Genomic DNA, 18359 nt, shown 5'->3' on the forward strand with positions numbered 1-18359 from the left:
GTATATTCCTTCTAAACTTACTGTATTGAGGGTTTTTTATCATGAGTGGATGTTGTACTTTGTCACATGCTTTTTCTGCATCAGTTGAGATGATTCTATGGTTTTTTATCGTTTCTCTTATTGATGCCAGTGATTGATTTGTGCATATTGAACCACTCCTGGAAATAAATTCCACTTGATTGTGGTGAACCATTTTTTTTTTTTTAATGTATGTTGAATTCAGTTTGCTAGTGTTATATTGAGAATTTTTGCATCTGTATTCATCAGAGACTTTGACTTGTAATCTTTATTTGGTTTTGGTATTGGGATAATGCTGGCCTCATAGGTTGAATTTGGAAGTTTTCCTTCTCCATTGGTTTTTTTTGGAATTTTTTTTTAAGCTTTTACTTATTTATTAGAGAGAGTGAGCATGAGAGAGAGCGAGAGTGCAAGCAGGAGGAGGGACAGAGAGAGAGGCAGACTACCTGCTGAGCAGGGAGCCTTGTGCGGGACTTGATCTTAGGACTCCAGGATCATGACCTGAACCGAAGGCAGATGCCTGACTCAGCCACCCAGGTGCCCTTTTTGGAATAGTTGAGAAGAACAGTTATTAACTCTTCTTTAAATGCTTGGTAGAATTTGCCTGTGAAGCTATCTGGCCCTGGACTTTGTTGGGACTTTTGGGACTTTTTTGATTATTTTTTGTTGTTGTTGTTACTTTTCTGATTACTGATTCAGTTTCATTGCTGATAATGGATCTGTTCAAATTTTCTATTTCTTCCTGTTTCAGTTTTGGTTGGTTATATGTTTCTAAGAATGTATCCATTTCTTTTAAGTTGTCCAATTTGTTGGCATATAGTTTTTCATAATATTCTTTTATAATAAAAAATTCTTTTATAATTATTTATATTTCTGTGGTGTTTGTTGTTATTACCTCTCTTTCATTTGATTTTGTTTTAGTCCTATTTCTTTCTCTCCTCTCTCTCATCCTTTTGATGGGTCTGGCTAGAGATTTATCAATTTTGTTGATATTTTCAAACAACCAGCTCCTGGTTTCATTGATCTGTTCTATTGTTTTTTAAGTTTTTGTTTTTGTTTTTGTTTTTGCTCTGAACTTTATTATTTCCTTCCCTCCACTGGTTTTGGGTTTTGTTTGTTCTTTTACTGGCTCTTTTACTGGTGTAAGGTTATGTTGTTTATTTAAGATTTTTCTTCTAGAGGTAAGCTTATATTGCTATAAACTTCTCTTTTAGAACAGCTTTTGCAGCACCCCAAAGATTTTGGACTGTTGTATTTTCATTTTCATTTATCTCCATGTAGTTTTTTTTTAGTTTTTATTTTATTTTATTTATTTATGATAGTCATACAGAGAGAGAGAGAGAGAGAGGCAGAGACGTAGGCAGAGGGAGAAGCAGGCTCCATGCACCGGGAGCCCGACGTGGGATTCGATCCCGGGTCTCCAGGATCGCGCCCTGGGCCAAAGGCAGGCGCCAAACTGCTGCGCCACCCAGGGATCCCTCCATGTAGTTTTTTATTTCCCTTTTGATTTCCTAGCTGATCCATTTATTGTTTAGTAACATATTATTTAACCTCCATGTATTTGTGCCCTGTCCAGATTTCTTCTCATGGTTATTAATTTCTGGTTTCATAGCATTGTAGTCAGAAAAGATGCATGGTATGACTTCAGTCTTTTTGAATTTGTTGAGATTTGTTTTGTGACCAAATATGTGATCTGTTGTCGAGACTGCTCCATGTGCACTTGAAAAGAATGTGTACTTCACGGTTTTAGGATGGAATGTTCTGAATATATCTGATAAATCCATCTGATCCAGTGTGTCATTCAAAGCCATTGTTACCTTGATCTTCTGTTTGAATTATCTGTCCATTGATGTAAGTAGGGTGTTAAAGTCCCCTATTATTATTGTATTACTCTATTACTTCCTTTATGTTTGTTATTAACTGCTTTATGTATTTGAAGGCTCCCATGTTGGGGCAAAGTATTTACAGTTATATTATATCTTCTTGTTGGATTGTTCTGTTTATGATTGTATAGTGTCCTTCTTTATCTCTTGCTACAGTTTTTGTTTTAAAGTCTGTTTTGTCCAAAATAAGTTTTGCTACCCAGCTTTCTTTTCACTTCTCTTTGCATGATAAATGCTTCTCCATCCCTTCACTTTTAATCTGCGTGTGTCTTTAGGTCTGAAATGAGTCTCTTGTAGGCAGCATAGAGAAGGGTCTTGTTTTTTTGTTTTTGTTTTTTTCTGTTTTTTGTTTTTTTTTTTAAATATTCACTCTGTCAATCTGTGACTTTTGTTGAAGCATTTAGTCCATTATATTCAAAATAATTATTGATTTTTTGCCATTTTGTTACTTGTTTTATGGTTGTTCTTGTAGTTCTTCCCTGTTCCTTTCTTCCCTATTGTCTTCTCCCACGGTTAGTTGGCTGTTTTTAGTGATATGTTTGGATTGCTTTCTCTTTATTTTTTGGATATCTATTACTTGTTTTTGATTTATGTTTAGCATTAGGTTTGTATATAACATTCTGCTTATAGTAGTTCATAGTAAGTTGATGGCCGTTTAAGTTTGAACCTATTCTGTACTCTTCTCTCCCCACATTTTAGGTTTATGGTGTCATATTTTACATCCTTTGTGAGTCCCTTGGCTGATTTTTATAGATAATACTTGTTACAGCTTTTTGCTTCCTACTTGTTTTACTCTTTCTTTTCGTCTTTCCTTTCTGCTCAAGAGTCCCCTTTAACATTTCTTATTGGACTGGTTTACCGGTCATGAATAGCTTTTGTTTGTCTGGGAAGCTTTATCTCTCCTATTCTGAGTGATAGCCTTGCTGGATAGAGGATTCTGGACTGCAGATTTTTCCCTTATAGTACTTTGAATATATCATGCCCTTATCTTCGGGTCTGCAAAGTTTCTGCTGAAAAATCAGCTGGTAGCCTTATGAGGTTTCCCTTGTATATAATTGCTTTCTTTTCTCTTGTTGGTTTTTAAATTCTCTATCATTACTTTTTGCCATTTTAATTATTATGTGTCTGGGTGTGGATCTGATGAGTTGATTTTGTTGAGGGATCTCTGTGCCTTCTGGATCTGGATTTTTGTTTCCTTAACCAGATTCACTAAGTTTTCAGCTATTCATTCATTCATTCCTTCCTTCCTTCCTTCCTTCCTTCCTTCCTTCCTTCCTTCCTTTCTTTCTTTCTTTTCTTTCTTTCCTAAGATTTTATTTATTTATTGGGGGGGGGGGGAGAGTGCACTGTTGGAGGGGAGAGGTAGAGGGAAAGGGAGAAGAGGGCTCAATCCCAGGACCCTGGGATCATGACCTGAGCTGAAGGCAAATGCTTAACCAACTCAGACATTCAAGGGCCTCTCAGCTATTATTTTTTAAAATAAATTTTCTGCCCCCTTTTATGTCTCTTCACCTTCTAGGATTCCTGTAGTGTAACTGGTTACTATGCTTGATGGAGTCACTGAGTTCCCTAAGTCTATTTTTATTTTGCATAATTTTTTTTTTCTCTTACATACGCAGCTTGATTACTTTTCATTACTCTGTCCTCCAGGTCACTGATCTATTCTTCTGTTTCTTCTAGCCTACTATTTATTCTATCTAGTGTATTTTTAATTACATTTATTGTTTTCTTCATCTCCTTCTTTTTATCTCTTTTTTAAGGGTCTCACTATGTCCTCCACTCTTCTCAAATCCAATGAGTATCTTTCTGACCATTACTTGAAGTTTTCTATCAGTCATATTATGTATCTCCATTTTGCTGAGGTCTCTTGCTGTGATTTTGTCCTGTTCTTTCATTTGGGATATATTCCTCTGTGTCCTCATTTTCTCTGCCTCTTTGTGTCTGTTTCTGTGTGTTAGGAAAGTCAGCTTCCCCCCTGCTCTTAAAAGTAATGAAGTAGTCCTGTAGCCCTATAGTGTAGTGTCCCCTGTTTACCAGAACCTGGTGCTTAAGAGTATCTCCTTAGTGTGTTGCATGAGTGCTGCTACTGTGGCTGAACCACCTTTTCTTACAGTGGCTCTCTTTGCCTGTTGTAGGCAGTGTTTGGTCCTTGTGCTGTTAGTGAGCAAGTGTGGGGCTGCCATGAGCTTGAGTTGAGTCAGACCAGGTGTTTGCCAGAGATGGCAGTAGCACCAACTGGAGGGCACTTTTCCCAGTGTTTTCCCTGAGAAGCTTATGTTGGTGGGCACGGCCTGCAGTCAGACCAGATGTCTGCCCCCAGTCCACTGCTGGAGCTGCAGTCTGTGGTTATCATTTTATCTCTCTGGGGCAGGAGTCACTTTGGAGTGTCACTGGCCCCTGTCCAGGCTGCTTGTACACTGCCAGGCCTGTGGCACTGCCCTGGATTGGCTCTGGCCAAGTGGAGGGGGAAGACCTGTAAGGTACAGAGTGGGAGGGTAGCAGGGTTTGGTGTAAGCAGATTATGTAGCAAGTAACGCTGAGCTGTTTCCCACTGGGGGCTATATGTTTATATAGGGGAATGTGAGGAGGAAATGGCACCCACCAGCATCTCTTTTCTTGGAGGAGTCTCCCAAGGATCTCTGCCCCTCCAGGACACCTCTTAAATTAGTAAACTACTCTTCTTGTTTGCCTCAGAGATTTTTCAAACTGCTGCTTCTATGCTATATCCTTAGGGGCTGTTTGTTGTTCTTTGTCTTTTAAGGCAGGGTCTAGGCTCTCCCAGAGCCAAACCTGCCAATTTCTAAAATTCCAGGTTTTAAGTCCCACTGGTTATAAGAACTCATAAAATTCGGGCCCTCTGCTTTTCAAATCACTGTGCGGTTTATTTTCCCCATACAGGATCCCCTATGTGCGGGTCTGTTCCCTTCTCCATGCCCTTGGCTCCTTCCTTACTGCAGATAGCCCTACAGGTTCCTTTAGTTCCTAACTGACTGCATTTCCACCCTACCTACCCTCTTCAGTGTGGCCTCTTCTCTGCATTTAGTTGTGGAGTCTGTTATGCAGTCTTCAGGTCATTTTCTGACTTACTTACTCTGATAAGAATGTTATCTATATACCATGGGACGAGGTGAGCTGAGGGTCCTCCTGCTCCACTGTCTTCCAGTAATGATCATTTTAACATATAATTTCAGTACAATTATAATCACAAATCTGAAATTCTTATTAAATGACTTTTATTCCTCCATGAAACTATTATTCTAGAATTTGTACAAACAAGGTAAAAATCTTCACATAAAGTCAGGAGCAATCTCATGTTCATTTAACTATCCCATATTTTTAATTATTCATTTCCTTAGTAAATGGTCCTTGAATTTGTATTATGCTAGGCACTGTGTAGGCCTGGAGATTCAGAGGTGAACAAGATACAACCTTATCCTCATAGAACTAAAGGCTTTTCCAGAAGAAATGCCTATAAACGTAGAACTGAAGAGTGGCTAAGAATTGGTGGAATATAGGGGCAGATTGGTGGGGACAATGCTGGAGGAAATATTTGCGACCGAACAGCATAAGTAAAAGTTGGCTAATTTGAGAGGATATTGTACATATGGTGAACAGCTAGTAATTTCTGAGTGACTAGAGTGCAGAATACAAAGGATATAGAAAATCCTGTGGGAAGGGTTAAGACATAAGCAGTCAGGTTGTGAAAAATGTTGAAGCTGTGTTAAGGAATTTGAGATTTATCCTTAGGATGATGAAGCACTACTGAAAAATTTTGAAAGAGTGTAACATCACATTTGTATTTAGAAAGATATGTTGGTGGCATTATGGAGTAAGAGTTGGTGGGAAGTAAGCTTGGGGGCACTTGGAACAGTGATGACATGTAATAATTCAGGATGAGAGATGGTACTGGATCAGACTATAGCAGTGGGGGTGGGGAGAATTAGATTTAAGAAAAATAGGTTAAATCAGTAGGATGAAGTATGTGATTAGATGTGGGGAATGAGAGAGAAAGAGGAGTCAAGGATGACCAGCTGTCTGGCTTGAGCCACTGGGTCAGTGGTTGTTACTACTCATTGATGTAAAGAAATTACCAGGTAGGGCTTTGGAAGTGATTCTCTCTTTGGTCTATAAGAACTCTTCTGAGTCCAATCATTTGTGATTCTTGACTAAGAAAGCTTATTTTACATCCTGCAGATTAGACTATTTTTACTGCCACTTACTTAAAAGTGGGAAGGAAGTAAACATGTCATTCCCAAGATGTCCGTATCTCTGACTACTCAAAGACTTCAAAATAATAGTTAAGATTTGTTAGAGTTCATTGGTTTGTTTGTTAGAGAGAACCCTGTTTTCTATAGGCAGTGTATAATTTTGTCTAGTTACATATATAACTTAGTTATGTATAGCCCTTTATAGTCAATATAGTCTTGTGTTAAATAGCTATAATGATGACAGAGCCATTGTTGTCAAGATGACAACATAAATATAATATTTAACTAAATTAATACATGTTAAAGAAAATATTTAACTCTTTAACTTATTGCCAATGGGAATACAAAATGGTACAGTCACTTTGAAAAAGACAGTTTGACAGTTTCTTATAAAAGTAAATACACTTTACCATATGATATAGAACTACTCCTTGGTATTTGCCCAAAGGAGTTGAAAACCTATACACACATGTTTATAGCAGCTGTATTCATAATGACCCAAACTTGGAAACTTGGAAGTGTTGCTTCCAAGATACTCTTTGGTAGGTGAATGGATAAATAGTCTATGATATATCCATACAGTGGAATACTGTGCAGTGCCAAAGAAAAATGAGCTACCAAGACATGAAAAGACATGGAGGAACTTTAATTGCATATATATATATATAATGATTCCAGCTCTTTGACTTTATGGTAAAGGCAGAAGGATGGAGGCAGCAAAAAAGGTATAGGTATGTAGTTGCCTTGGGTTGGGGGCAGAGAGCTCAGAGGATTTTTTAGGATAGTAAAACTCTTCTGTACCATACTGTAAATGATAGATACATGCCATTGCAAATTTGTTAAAACCTTGAAAATATATATTACCAAGAGAGAACCCTTGTATAAATTGTGGACTTTGGGTGATGATGCATGGATCTTCCATTTATTTAGGATTACCTTTTACTCAGAGACACACGCAAATTTTTTTTCCTGGCATCTACAGTATTTGTTGGAAATGCTGCTTATATCTTTTATATTAGTAACTATAGGACATTTCTTCCAACTACAAATCAGTACTTAATGGTAGATTCATGTTACTGAAGGGTTTGGATTTTATGCTTAAAATTATTTTCTTTAAAAAAGAAAAGGACCTTTATGGTAGTTCCTGTTTTTATAAGATAACTTCATTCATTATTGCCATTTTCCTTAAGTAGTTTACCTAAGGTCACATATAGTTTAGTTTATATTTTGTAAACTAAGTATTTATATTCAATATTTATGCTCTAGAAACAGAACAGCTAAGATTTTCTATGTTATGAGGATATTGAACCCTCTTTGCCTTTTTAAGATTTTATTTATTTATTCATGAGAAACACATACACAGAGAGAGAGAGAGGCAGAGACACAGGCAGAGGGAGAAGCAGGCTCCATGCAGGGAGCCTGACGTGAGACTTGATCCCAGGTCTCCAGGATCACACACCGGGATGAAGGTGGCACTAAAACTGCTGAGCCACCGGGGCTGCCCTAGCATGACTTTTAATCAGGAAGTCAAATCTGGCTAAGTACCAGATAGTACTCTGAGTGCTACAGTAAAATAGTGAATATGAATCCCTTTTAGTGTTAACCCTTCTTCAGGGATGAGTAAGGAGATAGCAGTACTTAGCAACTACATGAATTGTGGCATCAGTAATAGAGGAAAAGCATTGCGGGAGATGATGAGTTCAGTTTTGCAAGCATTGAACAAAGCTGCTGGTTACTGAAACAGCTGAGTACAGGTTCTTGGTGGGTAGTAGGAATTGTGATTTGAAATTCAGGGCTTGAGATCATCTTGAGGGTTTTCTTCTATGTCTGATGGAGACAGAAAGGAAGGCTTTGTTTTTCCTATAAGGAAGAGAAAAATTCTACTCTTCCCTCCTGTTTTTATCCATGGTTGTTTTGTTTTTTGCTAATTTTTAAAATTTGAGAAAGTGGTTAAAATGGTTTTTTTTCACCCTACCGTAGGTGACTTGACTTTTTTCTTAACTTTTTAAAGTATGCTAGACAGTAGCTTTGGGATCTAGGAAGTTCCTCAACAGGTCAAATTGTCTTCTTCCTAAGATATGTGGACCATGATTTCATAGGTTTGTGCTATCCCCCAATACCATTTTAAGAACTGGAATCCCTGCAGCAGTTCATTTTAAAGCCTGAATGCTCTAGCATTTTAGGGGAGGGCCTTGAGGACCTTTGGATAAAAGTGCATCTTGATAAAGAGACTTAGAGGCCACTTTCACTTAGCAACAATTACATCAATGGAGCCATTCTAGCTGCAAAAAACTTCAGGTAATTGTTGGAATAATAATACTTCTGTTCGATTCTTATAGGAAGATTTTCTTTCTCCGTGAATCTTAGTAACATTTTTTGGCCTGTTTTGCTCATATAACCATTTCATAGACCTTGAATCAGGGGGCATTAGTAAAACAGATGAACCCTTTTTCCTAGCTTGTAATTTATATCTTTTTTTTTCTTTCTTTTTTAAAATTTTACTTATTTATTCACAAGAGAGACACAGAGAGAGGCAGAGACATAGAGGGAGAAGCAGGCTCCCTGCAGAGAGCCTGATGCGGAACTCAATCTCAGGACCCCAGGATCATGACCTGAGCCAAAGGCAGACACAACCACAGAGCCACCCAAGCAACCCTGTATCTTTTCTTTAAAGAACTAGTTGATTTCTTTTGCAGGTGTTTTGTTGTGTTTTGTTGAAGAGGATAAGAGGAAGAAAGTGGTATTCTTGTATATGTTCCTTGGTATTGCTGTGCAAACTAAATGGAGTTACTTGTTTCTGACTCCTTATAGTTTTTTTTTTTTTTATGAGAGTTTTGGCAGCAAAAAGTAATGAATGGAAATGAAGGGAAAAGCCTGTGTTAGCTCTGAGCAAATAACTGCTTCCTTGAGTCATACATCAGAATTGTTTCAGGTTGAATCATCTTAGAACTGTAGCCCTATCGTGTTACTTGTCAGCTATAAATATTTTAATGCTGGATGCCTTTCTTTTGTTCCTGAAGGCAAAGGGTGGCTCCCTTGGTATCCTTTTAGCAGAAAATAAGTTCTTTAGCAATAGGAAGGATTTGTTTATACTGTATAACATACAGCATCAAATAATAATATTAATACGCTTTCCCAGAAATATATTGCATAAAAGATCTTCACACAAGATAGGTCTCTACTAATACTAGTGTGTTGTTATTATGTAATCTGTATTTTATATATGAGGAAACCTTTGCTCAAATAAATTATGATTTGTCCTAAACTATTAGAACCCAAGATAGTCAGCTAGAAGTAGAACCTTGTTTTCTTGGCTATACTTATTACTTGAAAGTCACTATTATATTCTTCAGAATAATAAAATCATTTACTAAGCACTGGTAAACACATGGTACTTATTTGATTAACCTAAAAATTATGGACCCTTTCCTCTTAGGGAGTTTTTTCATATGTTAGCATACTTCAATGACTTTAAAACATTTTTTTTTCTTATCTCACATTTTATCAGAAAAGGGATAGTATGAAAAACATGGCTTAGAAGCAGAGTGCTTTGTTTATTCCTCATTATCAGAGGACTATAGATCTTGAATTAATTGCTAAGTTTATTTTTGCAAGTAAATAATCTGCTACTGTATTCTGTTCTTGGCAATATAATGCACAGTGCCTAATAAGAATTTGGTCTCTGTCCAGGTTCCTAGCACACAACTTCTAGAACCCTGGTAATTTCCTAAGTAATAGGAGTGGGATCCTAATGAAGTAATGGTGGGCCCCTAGATAGCCTCAGGATAGGGGCTGGTTATCAGAGGACTTGAGTCAACTGGGCTTCTGGGGAAGGGAGGAAGTTAAGGATTTGAGTCATCACATGGCCAATGATCATATCAGTCCTGTGTATGTAGTGAAGCCCATTAAGAAGCCTAGGTACTGCAGGCACCTGGGTGGCCTAGTCAGTTAAACAACTGACTTGGTTTAGGCTCAGGTCATGATCTCGAGTTCATGAGATTGAGGCCTGAGTCGGGCTCTGTGCTGACTGCTTGGGACTCTCTTTCTCCTCCTCTCCCCCTGCCCCGCCCCCCAAATAAATAAAATAAATCTTTAAAAAAAAAAAAAAAAAACTCTAAATACCAAAGGTTAGTGGAGCTTTTTGTTGATAAACACATTGTGTGTGTAGTGGTGGCAAGTCATATACCCCGATTCCACAGGAGAGAGCATGAAAGCACAGCATTCCCTCCCAGACCTCACTCTGTGTATGTCTCCATTTGTGTGATCCTTCTGATTTGCATCTTTTGTAATAAAACTGCAATCACAAGTAATAGTGCTTTCCTGAGTTTCATGAGTTGTTCTAGTGAATTATCAAACCTGATAGTCATGGGAACTTCCAAATGTATAGCCAACGTGTGAGAAGGGCAGGTGGGCTAGGGATCTCTGAAGTCAGGGCAGTCTTTTAGGGGTCCATGCCCTTTAACAGGTGACCTCTCCGCCAACACCAGGTGATTAGTGACAGAATTAAATTGAGGTACTTCCAGTTGGGATTGAAACAGAATACATGTGTTGTGTATTCTAGATTTCCAGTGAATAAACTTCAGTAATTGAAGTGTATTTAGTGTTAGCTAAGTACAGTGTGGCTCTTTAATTTTGATGTGATCAAGGGATCCCTGGGTGGCGCAGCGGTTTGGCGCCTGCCTTTGGCCCAGGGCGCGATCCTGGAGACCCGGGATTGAATCCCATGTCGGGCTCCCTGCATGGAGCCTGCTTCTCCCTCTGCCTGTGTCTCTGCTTCTCTCTCTCTCTCTCTCTCTGTGACTATCATGAATAAATAAAATCTTTAAAAAAAATTTTTTTTGATGTGATCAAGAATGAAATGTGTTGTGAATTTCTTAGAAATTTAAAATTTACTAGATTGATATTGATGTGCTTTTATTAATATCTTAAACTTTTAAGATTACCATGGTTAGTGGTTTTTTATTGATGATTATTCCTCAGTAAGGTCTATAAATTTTCAGAGATCCTTCAGCTTTTGCTTGATTGGCTTTATGATCAGCCACTTAGACCTGCAAGATTGCTGACTGGATTTAGAAGTTGTATTTTTAGAAAGTTTAACAAGTCCATCATGGGTTAAAACCTGTAGTCTTGATTAGTAGCTTAGTAGTGGATGTGTGGCTTCTTCTATTGAAGAGTAGAGAGCATTCATAAAAAAAATTGGCAAACTCTGTCCCATATTTAAAGAGCTGCATTTATTTTGTACAATAAAAAGCAGTCTAGAGAGTTATCAAGAAATAGAAGGCATAATATAGTCAGGAACTGGTAACATAGTAAGAAGGTCAGTGCTAACACGAATAAAAAGCCAGGGTAATCCAGAAACACATAAATAGCTAACTGCTCTAACAATAACCCAAACTATCAGTGGCTTGAGACAATAAAAGTTTATTTCTCATTTAATGTTTAATCTAATGTAGGCCAGGGTGGGAGGGACTCTATTTTGCAGAGACATTAAGTGACCCAAGTTTTCTTCCATTGAGTGACCTTCCTATCTCTTTACGGTCCTATTTCTATTTGCATTTAGCTGATAGATGGCAGAGGACGGACAGGTATGTGCCTCAGCCTGGAGGTGACACATGTCACTTCTGGTTATTTTTCGTTGGCAAGAACTAGTGATTTGACCCTCACCCAGATGCAAAGATATTGGGAAGGAGAGAACATGGTTGTTAGCACCTGTAGTCTGTCACAGATCCAGGATCAGTGGTAGTTGTACTCTGGTGCTAAGGTAACTGGCGTGCCTTATCCAAGTGAGAATAGTGTGGGACCATTTCTACGAGTACAAGGTGGGGAAAAATGTAATGGAGTGAATGCAATTTTTAGGAGTTCCGTGTCATGTTATACAGCCTTACAAGGATAAAGTAGATAAACTTGCTGGGGATAGGAAGAATGGTTACCTGGGGGAGTATAACCTGTTTTAGCCATGATGGCATATGGAATGGGCAAAGTCAGCTCTCTGGGAAGACAAGATAGGAGAATGAGAGATCCTCACAGGGACTGTACTGTACTAATCCTATCCTGAGCATCAGTCACTGTGCCAGGCACAGTGTAGACACCTTTTATCTTTAAAAAACAAAACAAAACAAAAGCCTTTCCCTTCCATATATTCTCCAATATTATACATTTCTCATCTTTCCAGCAAAACTCTGCAGAAGAGTTACTTATACTCTTTGCCTCTACTTCCTCTCTTTGCATTCTTTCTTGGAACACCCCAACCTTTCACATCCACCTCTCCACAGACTTCTCTTCAGGGTCACCAGTGACTTCCACGTTGTTAACTCTTTCTTTGTTAAAACATTTTCTTTACTTGGCTTTCATGATGCCCATGCTTCTGGCCTTTCTCTTTCCTTACTGGTTGCATTTTTCATTTACCTGTTTGCCTATTCCTCTTTCTCTTAATGTTTATTCTTGAGCCTCCCAAGAACCTGACCCCAGCCTTTCTCTCTTAACCTACATTCATTTCCTTGGTGATCTTATCCAGCCCTGTAATGTTAAATACCATCTGTTTGATGCTGAATTTTCTAACTTCTCCCTGAATTTTAAACTCACATTTCTAAATGCTTGATGAAAAACTTCATTTGGATATCTAATAGGCATCACAGACTTAACATATCTAAAACTGAATTCTTTATTCCAGCCTCCCAGCCCTCTGGTAAAAACCCTCTCCTTCTACATTGTTCCTCATCTTAGTAAAGAACTACCATATTCATCTAGGTGCTCAGACTAGAAACCGTGGGTATCGTGATATCCTTCTTGACTACGCCTTTTTCTCACATCTAATTTGTTAGCAAATCATATCTTTTATGTCTTCAAAATATATTTAGGATCTTACTGCTTCTCCTTACCCTGATGCTATTTCCCTGATCCATCATCTTCTGCCTAGATTATTGTATCATCTTCTGCCTAGATTATTGCAGAAGCCTCCTAAGTTCTTTCCATTTCCACTCTTATCCTCTACATTCTGTTCTTACAGCTGTCAGGGTGAGCTTATTCAAGCCAAGTCACTTCTGTCTTTAAAATATTATGCTGAGTGAAGTAAGTCAATCAGAGAATGACAAACATTATATGGTCTCATTCATTTGGGGAATATAAAAAATAGTGAAAGGGATTATAGGAGAAAGGAGAGAAAATGAGTGGGAAATATCAGTGAGGGAGACAGAACATGAGAGACTCCTAACTCTGGGAAACGAACAAGAGGTGGTGGAAGGGGAGGTGGGCGGGGGGTTGGGGTGACTGGGTGACAGGCACTGAGGGGGGCACTTGACGGGATGAGCACTGGGTGTTACGCTATATGTTGGCAAATCGAACTCCAATAAAAAAACATACAAAAAATAAAAATAAAACTTTTTTTTTTCCCTAAAAAATAAAATTCAAAAAATAAAATACTCCAGTCGGGATCCCTGGGTGGCTCAGCGGTTGAGCTTCTGCCTTCAGCCCAGGGCATGATCCTGGGATCCAGAATCAAGTCCCACATCAGGCTCCCTGCATGGGACCTGCTTCTCCCTCTGCCTGTGTCTCTGCCTCTCTCTCTCTCTCTCTCTGTGTGTCTCTCATGAATAAATATCTTTTAAAAAAATTAAAAACTCCAGTTACTCCCCATAAATAAAGAGCTTACCATGGCCTCAGAGGCCCTGTCTTATCGGGCCCTGGTTACCTCTCTGACTTTGTCTACCATCTCACTTAAATACATTGCACTGACCTCCTTGCTGCATCTCAGCCGTGACAAGCTCATGGATACCTTAGGGATTCCGCACTTGCTGTTTCCTCTGCCTGAAATACTCTTTCCTGAGATGACCTCCTACGTAGAATTGAGAGCACACTTGGAGCTAGGCTGTGTAAGTTTGAATTTTAGAGTTGTCTGACCTTGGCCAAGTTATTTAACCTTTTTTTGCTTCAGTTCCAACATCTATAAAATTATAAAATAGGAGCTACTTTATAGAGTAATTATGATGAAATGATTTAATATACGTAGAACACTTAGAATAACACCTGCTCTATAGTAAGCACTATGTGTTAACTATGATAATTATTATTACTTCACTAGGTCTCACCTTAAATGTCACCTGCTCAGAGATTATTTAAATCGTGGTAGAATCATTAGAATGGATAATGAATATGCAGCCTTCTAGGGGATCTGTTTCGAAGAGGACAGCTCACTGTGATGTAGAAACAACCCATGTGTAGGAAATGTCTTTTTGTGAATGTCACAGGAGTACCCCTTCGTTGTTTTTTTTTTTTTTTTTTAACCAACACGTGGGATCCCCTTGCCCCTGCTTTCCTTTCCCTAGTCAGTCTCTCTTGTAGGATCTACTGCTGTCCAGTATTCCCTCTACAACTCCAGATCATGTCAATTCAGGCAGGGATCTTTGGAGACAGACAGTTGGGGACCTGTAGTGATAGACATAAGAGAGAGAATTACCTCACCACTACATCCTCCCTTCCTTTTTGCCTCAGTATGGATTTCATAGGCAGCATCCATAACTCTCCATTTTCTCCTCTCACCTTTACCAAAATATTGGGAAAAATTTATTGACTTTAAATATTGTATCTACTATTACCTGTGTGGGTGCATGCTTGTGTGTGTGTGTGTTTAAACTTTCCCTTTAGAGTGAAAAGGAACAAAAGGAAAAGGGCAAAAGAAATTACCTTTTAACTTCCTATTTGTTCTCATTGTTCTTATCAGCAAGCTTTCTTTAAAACATCTAGACTTCTGTGGTATCCTTTGGGGACAAGAGGATAGGGAAGTATTGTGAGGCTTGCCCTTGTTTTGTGGAGAAAATACTCAGTCATCTGAGATGACAGGCTACAATGGAAATGGATAATGAGGGAGGGAACTTACTGAGGCCCTGGAAGCAGGTAGGTTTAGAGAAAGAGGGTAATGGGACCACTCAGGCTGAGAAGGCTCCAAGGTTGACGCATATCACAAACCCTTCTCCACTTGCAACCCTATATACAAGTGGTAGAAATTCTTACCCAGTGGCTTGGAACTGGGAGTACCTACTCTCAGTGCACTGAGAGGAAGTATGGAGCCACTGAAAATCCAGATCTAATGCTCCCAGCCACAGTGAGAAGAGATGTGTTCTTGGTATTCTAACATCATCTACAAACATAGTAGCAGGCTCTTTATATTATGACATATTTGAGATGCTTTATGGAAGTTAAATTTTTGGAGCTCAGTCCTTCTAGAACTACACATTTACACTCTAGTATATTTATCTGTCACATTTCGATTTTATTTTATTTTTTATTTTATTTTACAGTGAGGGAGAGAGTGAGCATGAACTAGGCGGGGAGGAGCAAAGGGAAGGGGAGGCAGACTCCCCACTAAGCAGGGAGCCCAATGCGGGGCTTGACCCTAGGACCCTGAGACCATGACCTGAGTCGAAGACAGATGCTTAAGTGACTGAGCCACCTAGGGACCTCTTTTTTTAGTTATACATTATCTTTTTACATATATGTACTATAAAGTAAGCTTTCAAGTCCAAATTTGATATAACAGTGATTCACATTATAGCTTTGTATGAAGCAGATGCACTTATTTCATTGGAAATTTTCTAAAATATTTAGACCATGGTTTATTGGATTTTAGTAATCTGGAGGCGAGGATAAAATAATTGAATATCTAAATCTACTAAAAAGATTTTTGCTTATATATAATTCTCTAAGTTGACCTAGAATAACTTTCATATTTTTCCTTTTTTTCCCCCTTTGGTAAAACCAGAAACAGGAGCTATATGAAGTAATTGAACTATTGGTAAATATTCCTAGTGATATTCTCAGCACCCAAGAGTTTCTGTCTTAATTAGGACAGAATAGCCTTTAGATGAGATAGGCCAGAATTGTGAGACCAGTTAATGGATTAGTCTCCCTACTTTGCATCTCATTTTTGTGAGAGTAGTATTTTCAGTTGTAAAGTCCAAGTGGGGAGATTTTTGTGTCATGGCCTAATACTTCCCTATTCTGCTACATCTGTACTCATTAATGAGTAGTAGTTCTTGTAAACCAGAAAGGAAAAACAAAAACAAAACCCTATCGTATGTATTTAATAAGTGAGGCCTGCTTCTTGAATTCTTCCTTGCTAGTCCCAATCATAACAATTGTTTGCCTCCCAGAAGTGTGCAGTATCCTGGAGGGGAGTATACTGACTTGTGTGCCCACTGGGGCACCCTCAGCCAGTGACCTTGTACACTGCCTGGGTGTATGTGTGGGGGCTATTCAGAGGTCTGTTTTGGGCCATCTTTCCCTGATGATAAATGTCAACATGCCATCTGGCTGTCTGGAAAGATCCAGATAACCTCCTTGGTGATTTCAGGGTGTCTTTGGCCTTTTGTAATGGATCAGTTCCTTTATTCCTTCAGTTCATGAGTTCCAAAGGCTTCCTTCCCTAGTTCTTTGTTTTTGTTATTGTCTTGTGAAGGGAGAGTGCACAGAGTTTCTGCAAACCTTGATTGGGATATTTCTGTATCCACTCTCACAATATATGTGGGCAAATACCCTCCCAGAGTAGAAGTGTAGCCTTTGTCCTAAGACCATTCAGACCTTTGAGGTATAGATAGAAAGGTTCCCTGGCAATTAGGACCCTACATTATCATTATTTAGCTCTTTAAAGGGAGGACTGGATATCTAAAATTTGTAGACATCTGGATAACCTATTCAGAAGTTTTTACACTCTTCAAAGCTGCCAAGTTACAGAGGTCTAATGTGAGTTTCTTAACTGCCTATGTCCTTACTGTAGTAATTTTCCTCCAAGAGTTGACACTTCTGGTTAATAGCACATAAAGGGATGATTGATTAAATGGAACCTCAGTACAGAGCATACTTCAATTCATGTTTGCATAGAGTGATTTCCAAAAGGTAGGTTACTTATAAGATTGCATACTGTATGATTTTGTCCTTACATAATGGAATGCTTTTTTAAAACAGACTTGATTTTTAGAGCAGTTTCAGGTTTTAGAAAAATTGAGATGATAATACAGAGTTCCCATATAGCCCATATCACCCCAATCACACACATTTTTCCCTATCATTAACATCTTACAGTAGTATATTTGTTACAACTAACAAGTCAATTGATATATGATTATTAACTAAAGTCGTATGTACTCTATTCAGATTTCTTTAGTGTTTACTTAAAGTCCTTTTTTCTCTTGGGGGATCTCATCCTATATAACACATTATATTCAGTTATCTTGTCTCCTTGCACTCCTCGTGGGTGTGACTGCTTCTCTGACTTTGCATTTTGATGTCCTTGGTAGTTTGGCGCAAGTAATCATCAGGTATATTGTGGATTGCTTCTCTTGGGATTTATCTGATGTTTTTCTCCTGATTAGACTAGAGCTGTGAAATCCTTTGGTAAGACTGTTTAGCTTTGTAAGAAATGGCCATGCTGTCTTCCAAAGTGGCTGTATCATTTTGCATTCCCACCGAGCAATGAATGAGAGTTACTGTCACTTCATGTGTTTGTCAGGATTTGGTATAGTCATTTTTTTTGGACTTCAGCCATTCTGATAGGTTATGCAGAAGTTGAGATGTAATTTTTAAGGTTGGTCATTTAGTCTTGCTATCATATTTTATCTGACTTTGGAAGCCTTGGCTTTCTCCTGATATTTCTCTTCAAATCAGCATTGAGAAGAATATATGTGCTTTTTTCCCATGTGAATAATTGTTAACAGATGTTTAGTATTTCGCATAATACATTAAGATAAAATTACCTATTTGTGCTTTCTTATTAAAAGTAGCTTATAAGCTACATACTATTAGTGTTAAGCTACATTCCATTGATGTTAATGTCTCATGTTTAATTGCTTTTGTTTAATTTGTTATTCTCATTTTCCATTCTTCAGAGTCATTTTGCTTTTGTGTTTGTGTTTCTTTGTTTATAAAGTTTTTTGTTTCTGTTACATTATGTAGTTTTGTACCAATGGCTAGAAGCAGATCGTCATGGCAAGAGCCAAGATGCTGCAAATACGACTTCAGGTAAAAATAAAATAAAAGTAAAAATAAAAATTGAGGTGTTAGAAATCCTTATTTTAATTCACCCCAAGCCCATAATAATTGATTTTTTGTTTTCATTATTGCTTGGGTAAAAAATAGGTATTATTTTGTATTTTTGTTCTCTCATCTGCATCTTAATTTTTATAAAGACCTCATTTGCTTCATGCCTTGAAAAAATTATTCACTAGTCTTAAGCTCTCTTGGCAGATATATACTATTTTCT

The 18359-nt window shown here is 38.1% G+C and overlaps 1 protein-coding gene across 7 annotated transcripts in view; it reads left to right on the top strand.

Annotated features, from left to right (window-relative positions):
* Window positions 1–18359, top strand: part of DENND5B (DENN domain containing 5B) — a 200076-nt gene that overhangs the window by 66620 nt on the left and 115097 nt on the right. For 5 of the 7 annotated variants that reach the window (XM_077870542.1, XM_077870536.1, XM_077870538.1 and 2 more), the window contains exon 2: window positions 18053–18118. The exons of the other annotated variants lie outside the window; for them this stretch is intronic. In XM_077870542.1, the coding sequence (XP_077726668.1) occupies window positions 18053–18118 (66 nt within the window). The remainder of the gene's footprint in view (window positions 1–18052; window positions 18119–18359) is intronic. 7 annotated transcript variants of the gene reach the window in all.

Source organism: Canis aureus, chromosome 25 (genome assembly GCF_053574225.1).
Source record: "Canis aureus isolate CA01 chromosome 25, VMU_Caureus_v.1.0, whole genome shotgun sequence".
In the NCBI taxonomy this organism is placed as follows: Eukaryota; Metazoa; Chordata; class Mammalia; order Carnivora; family Canidae; genus Canis; species Canis aureus.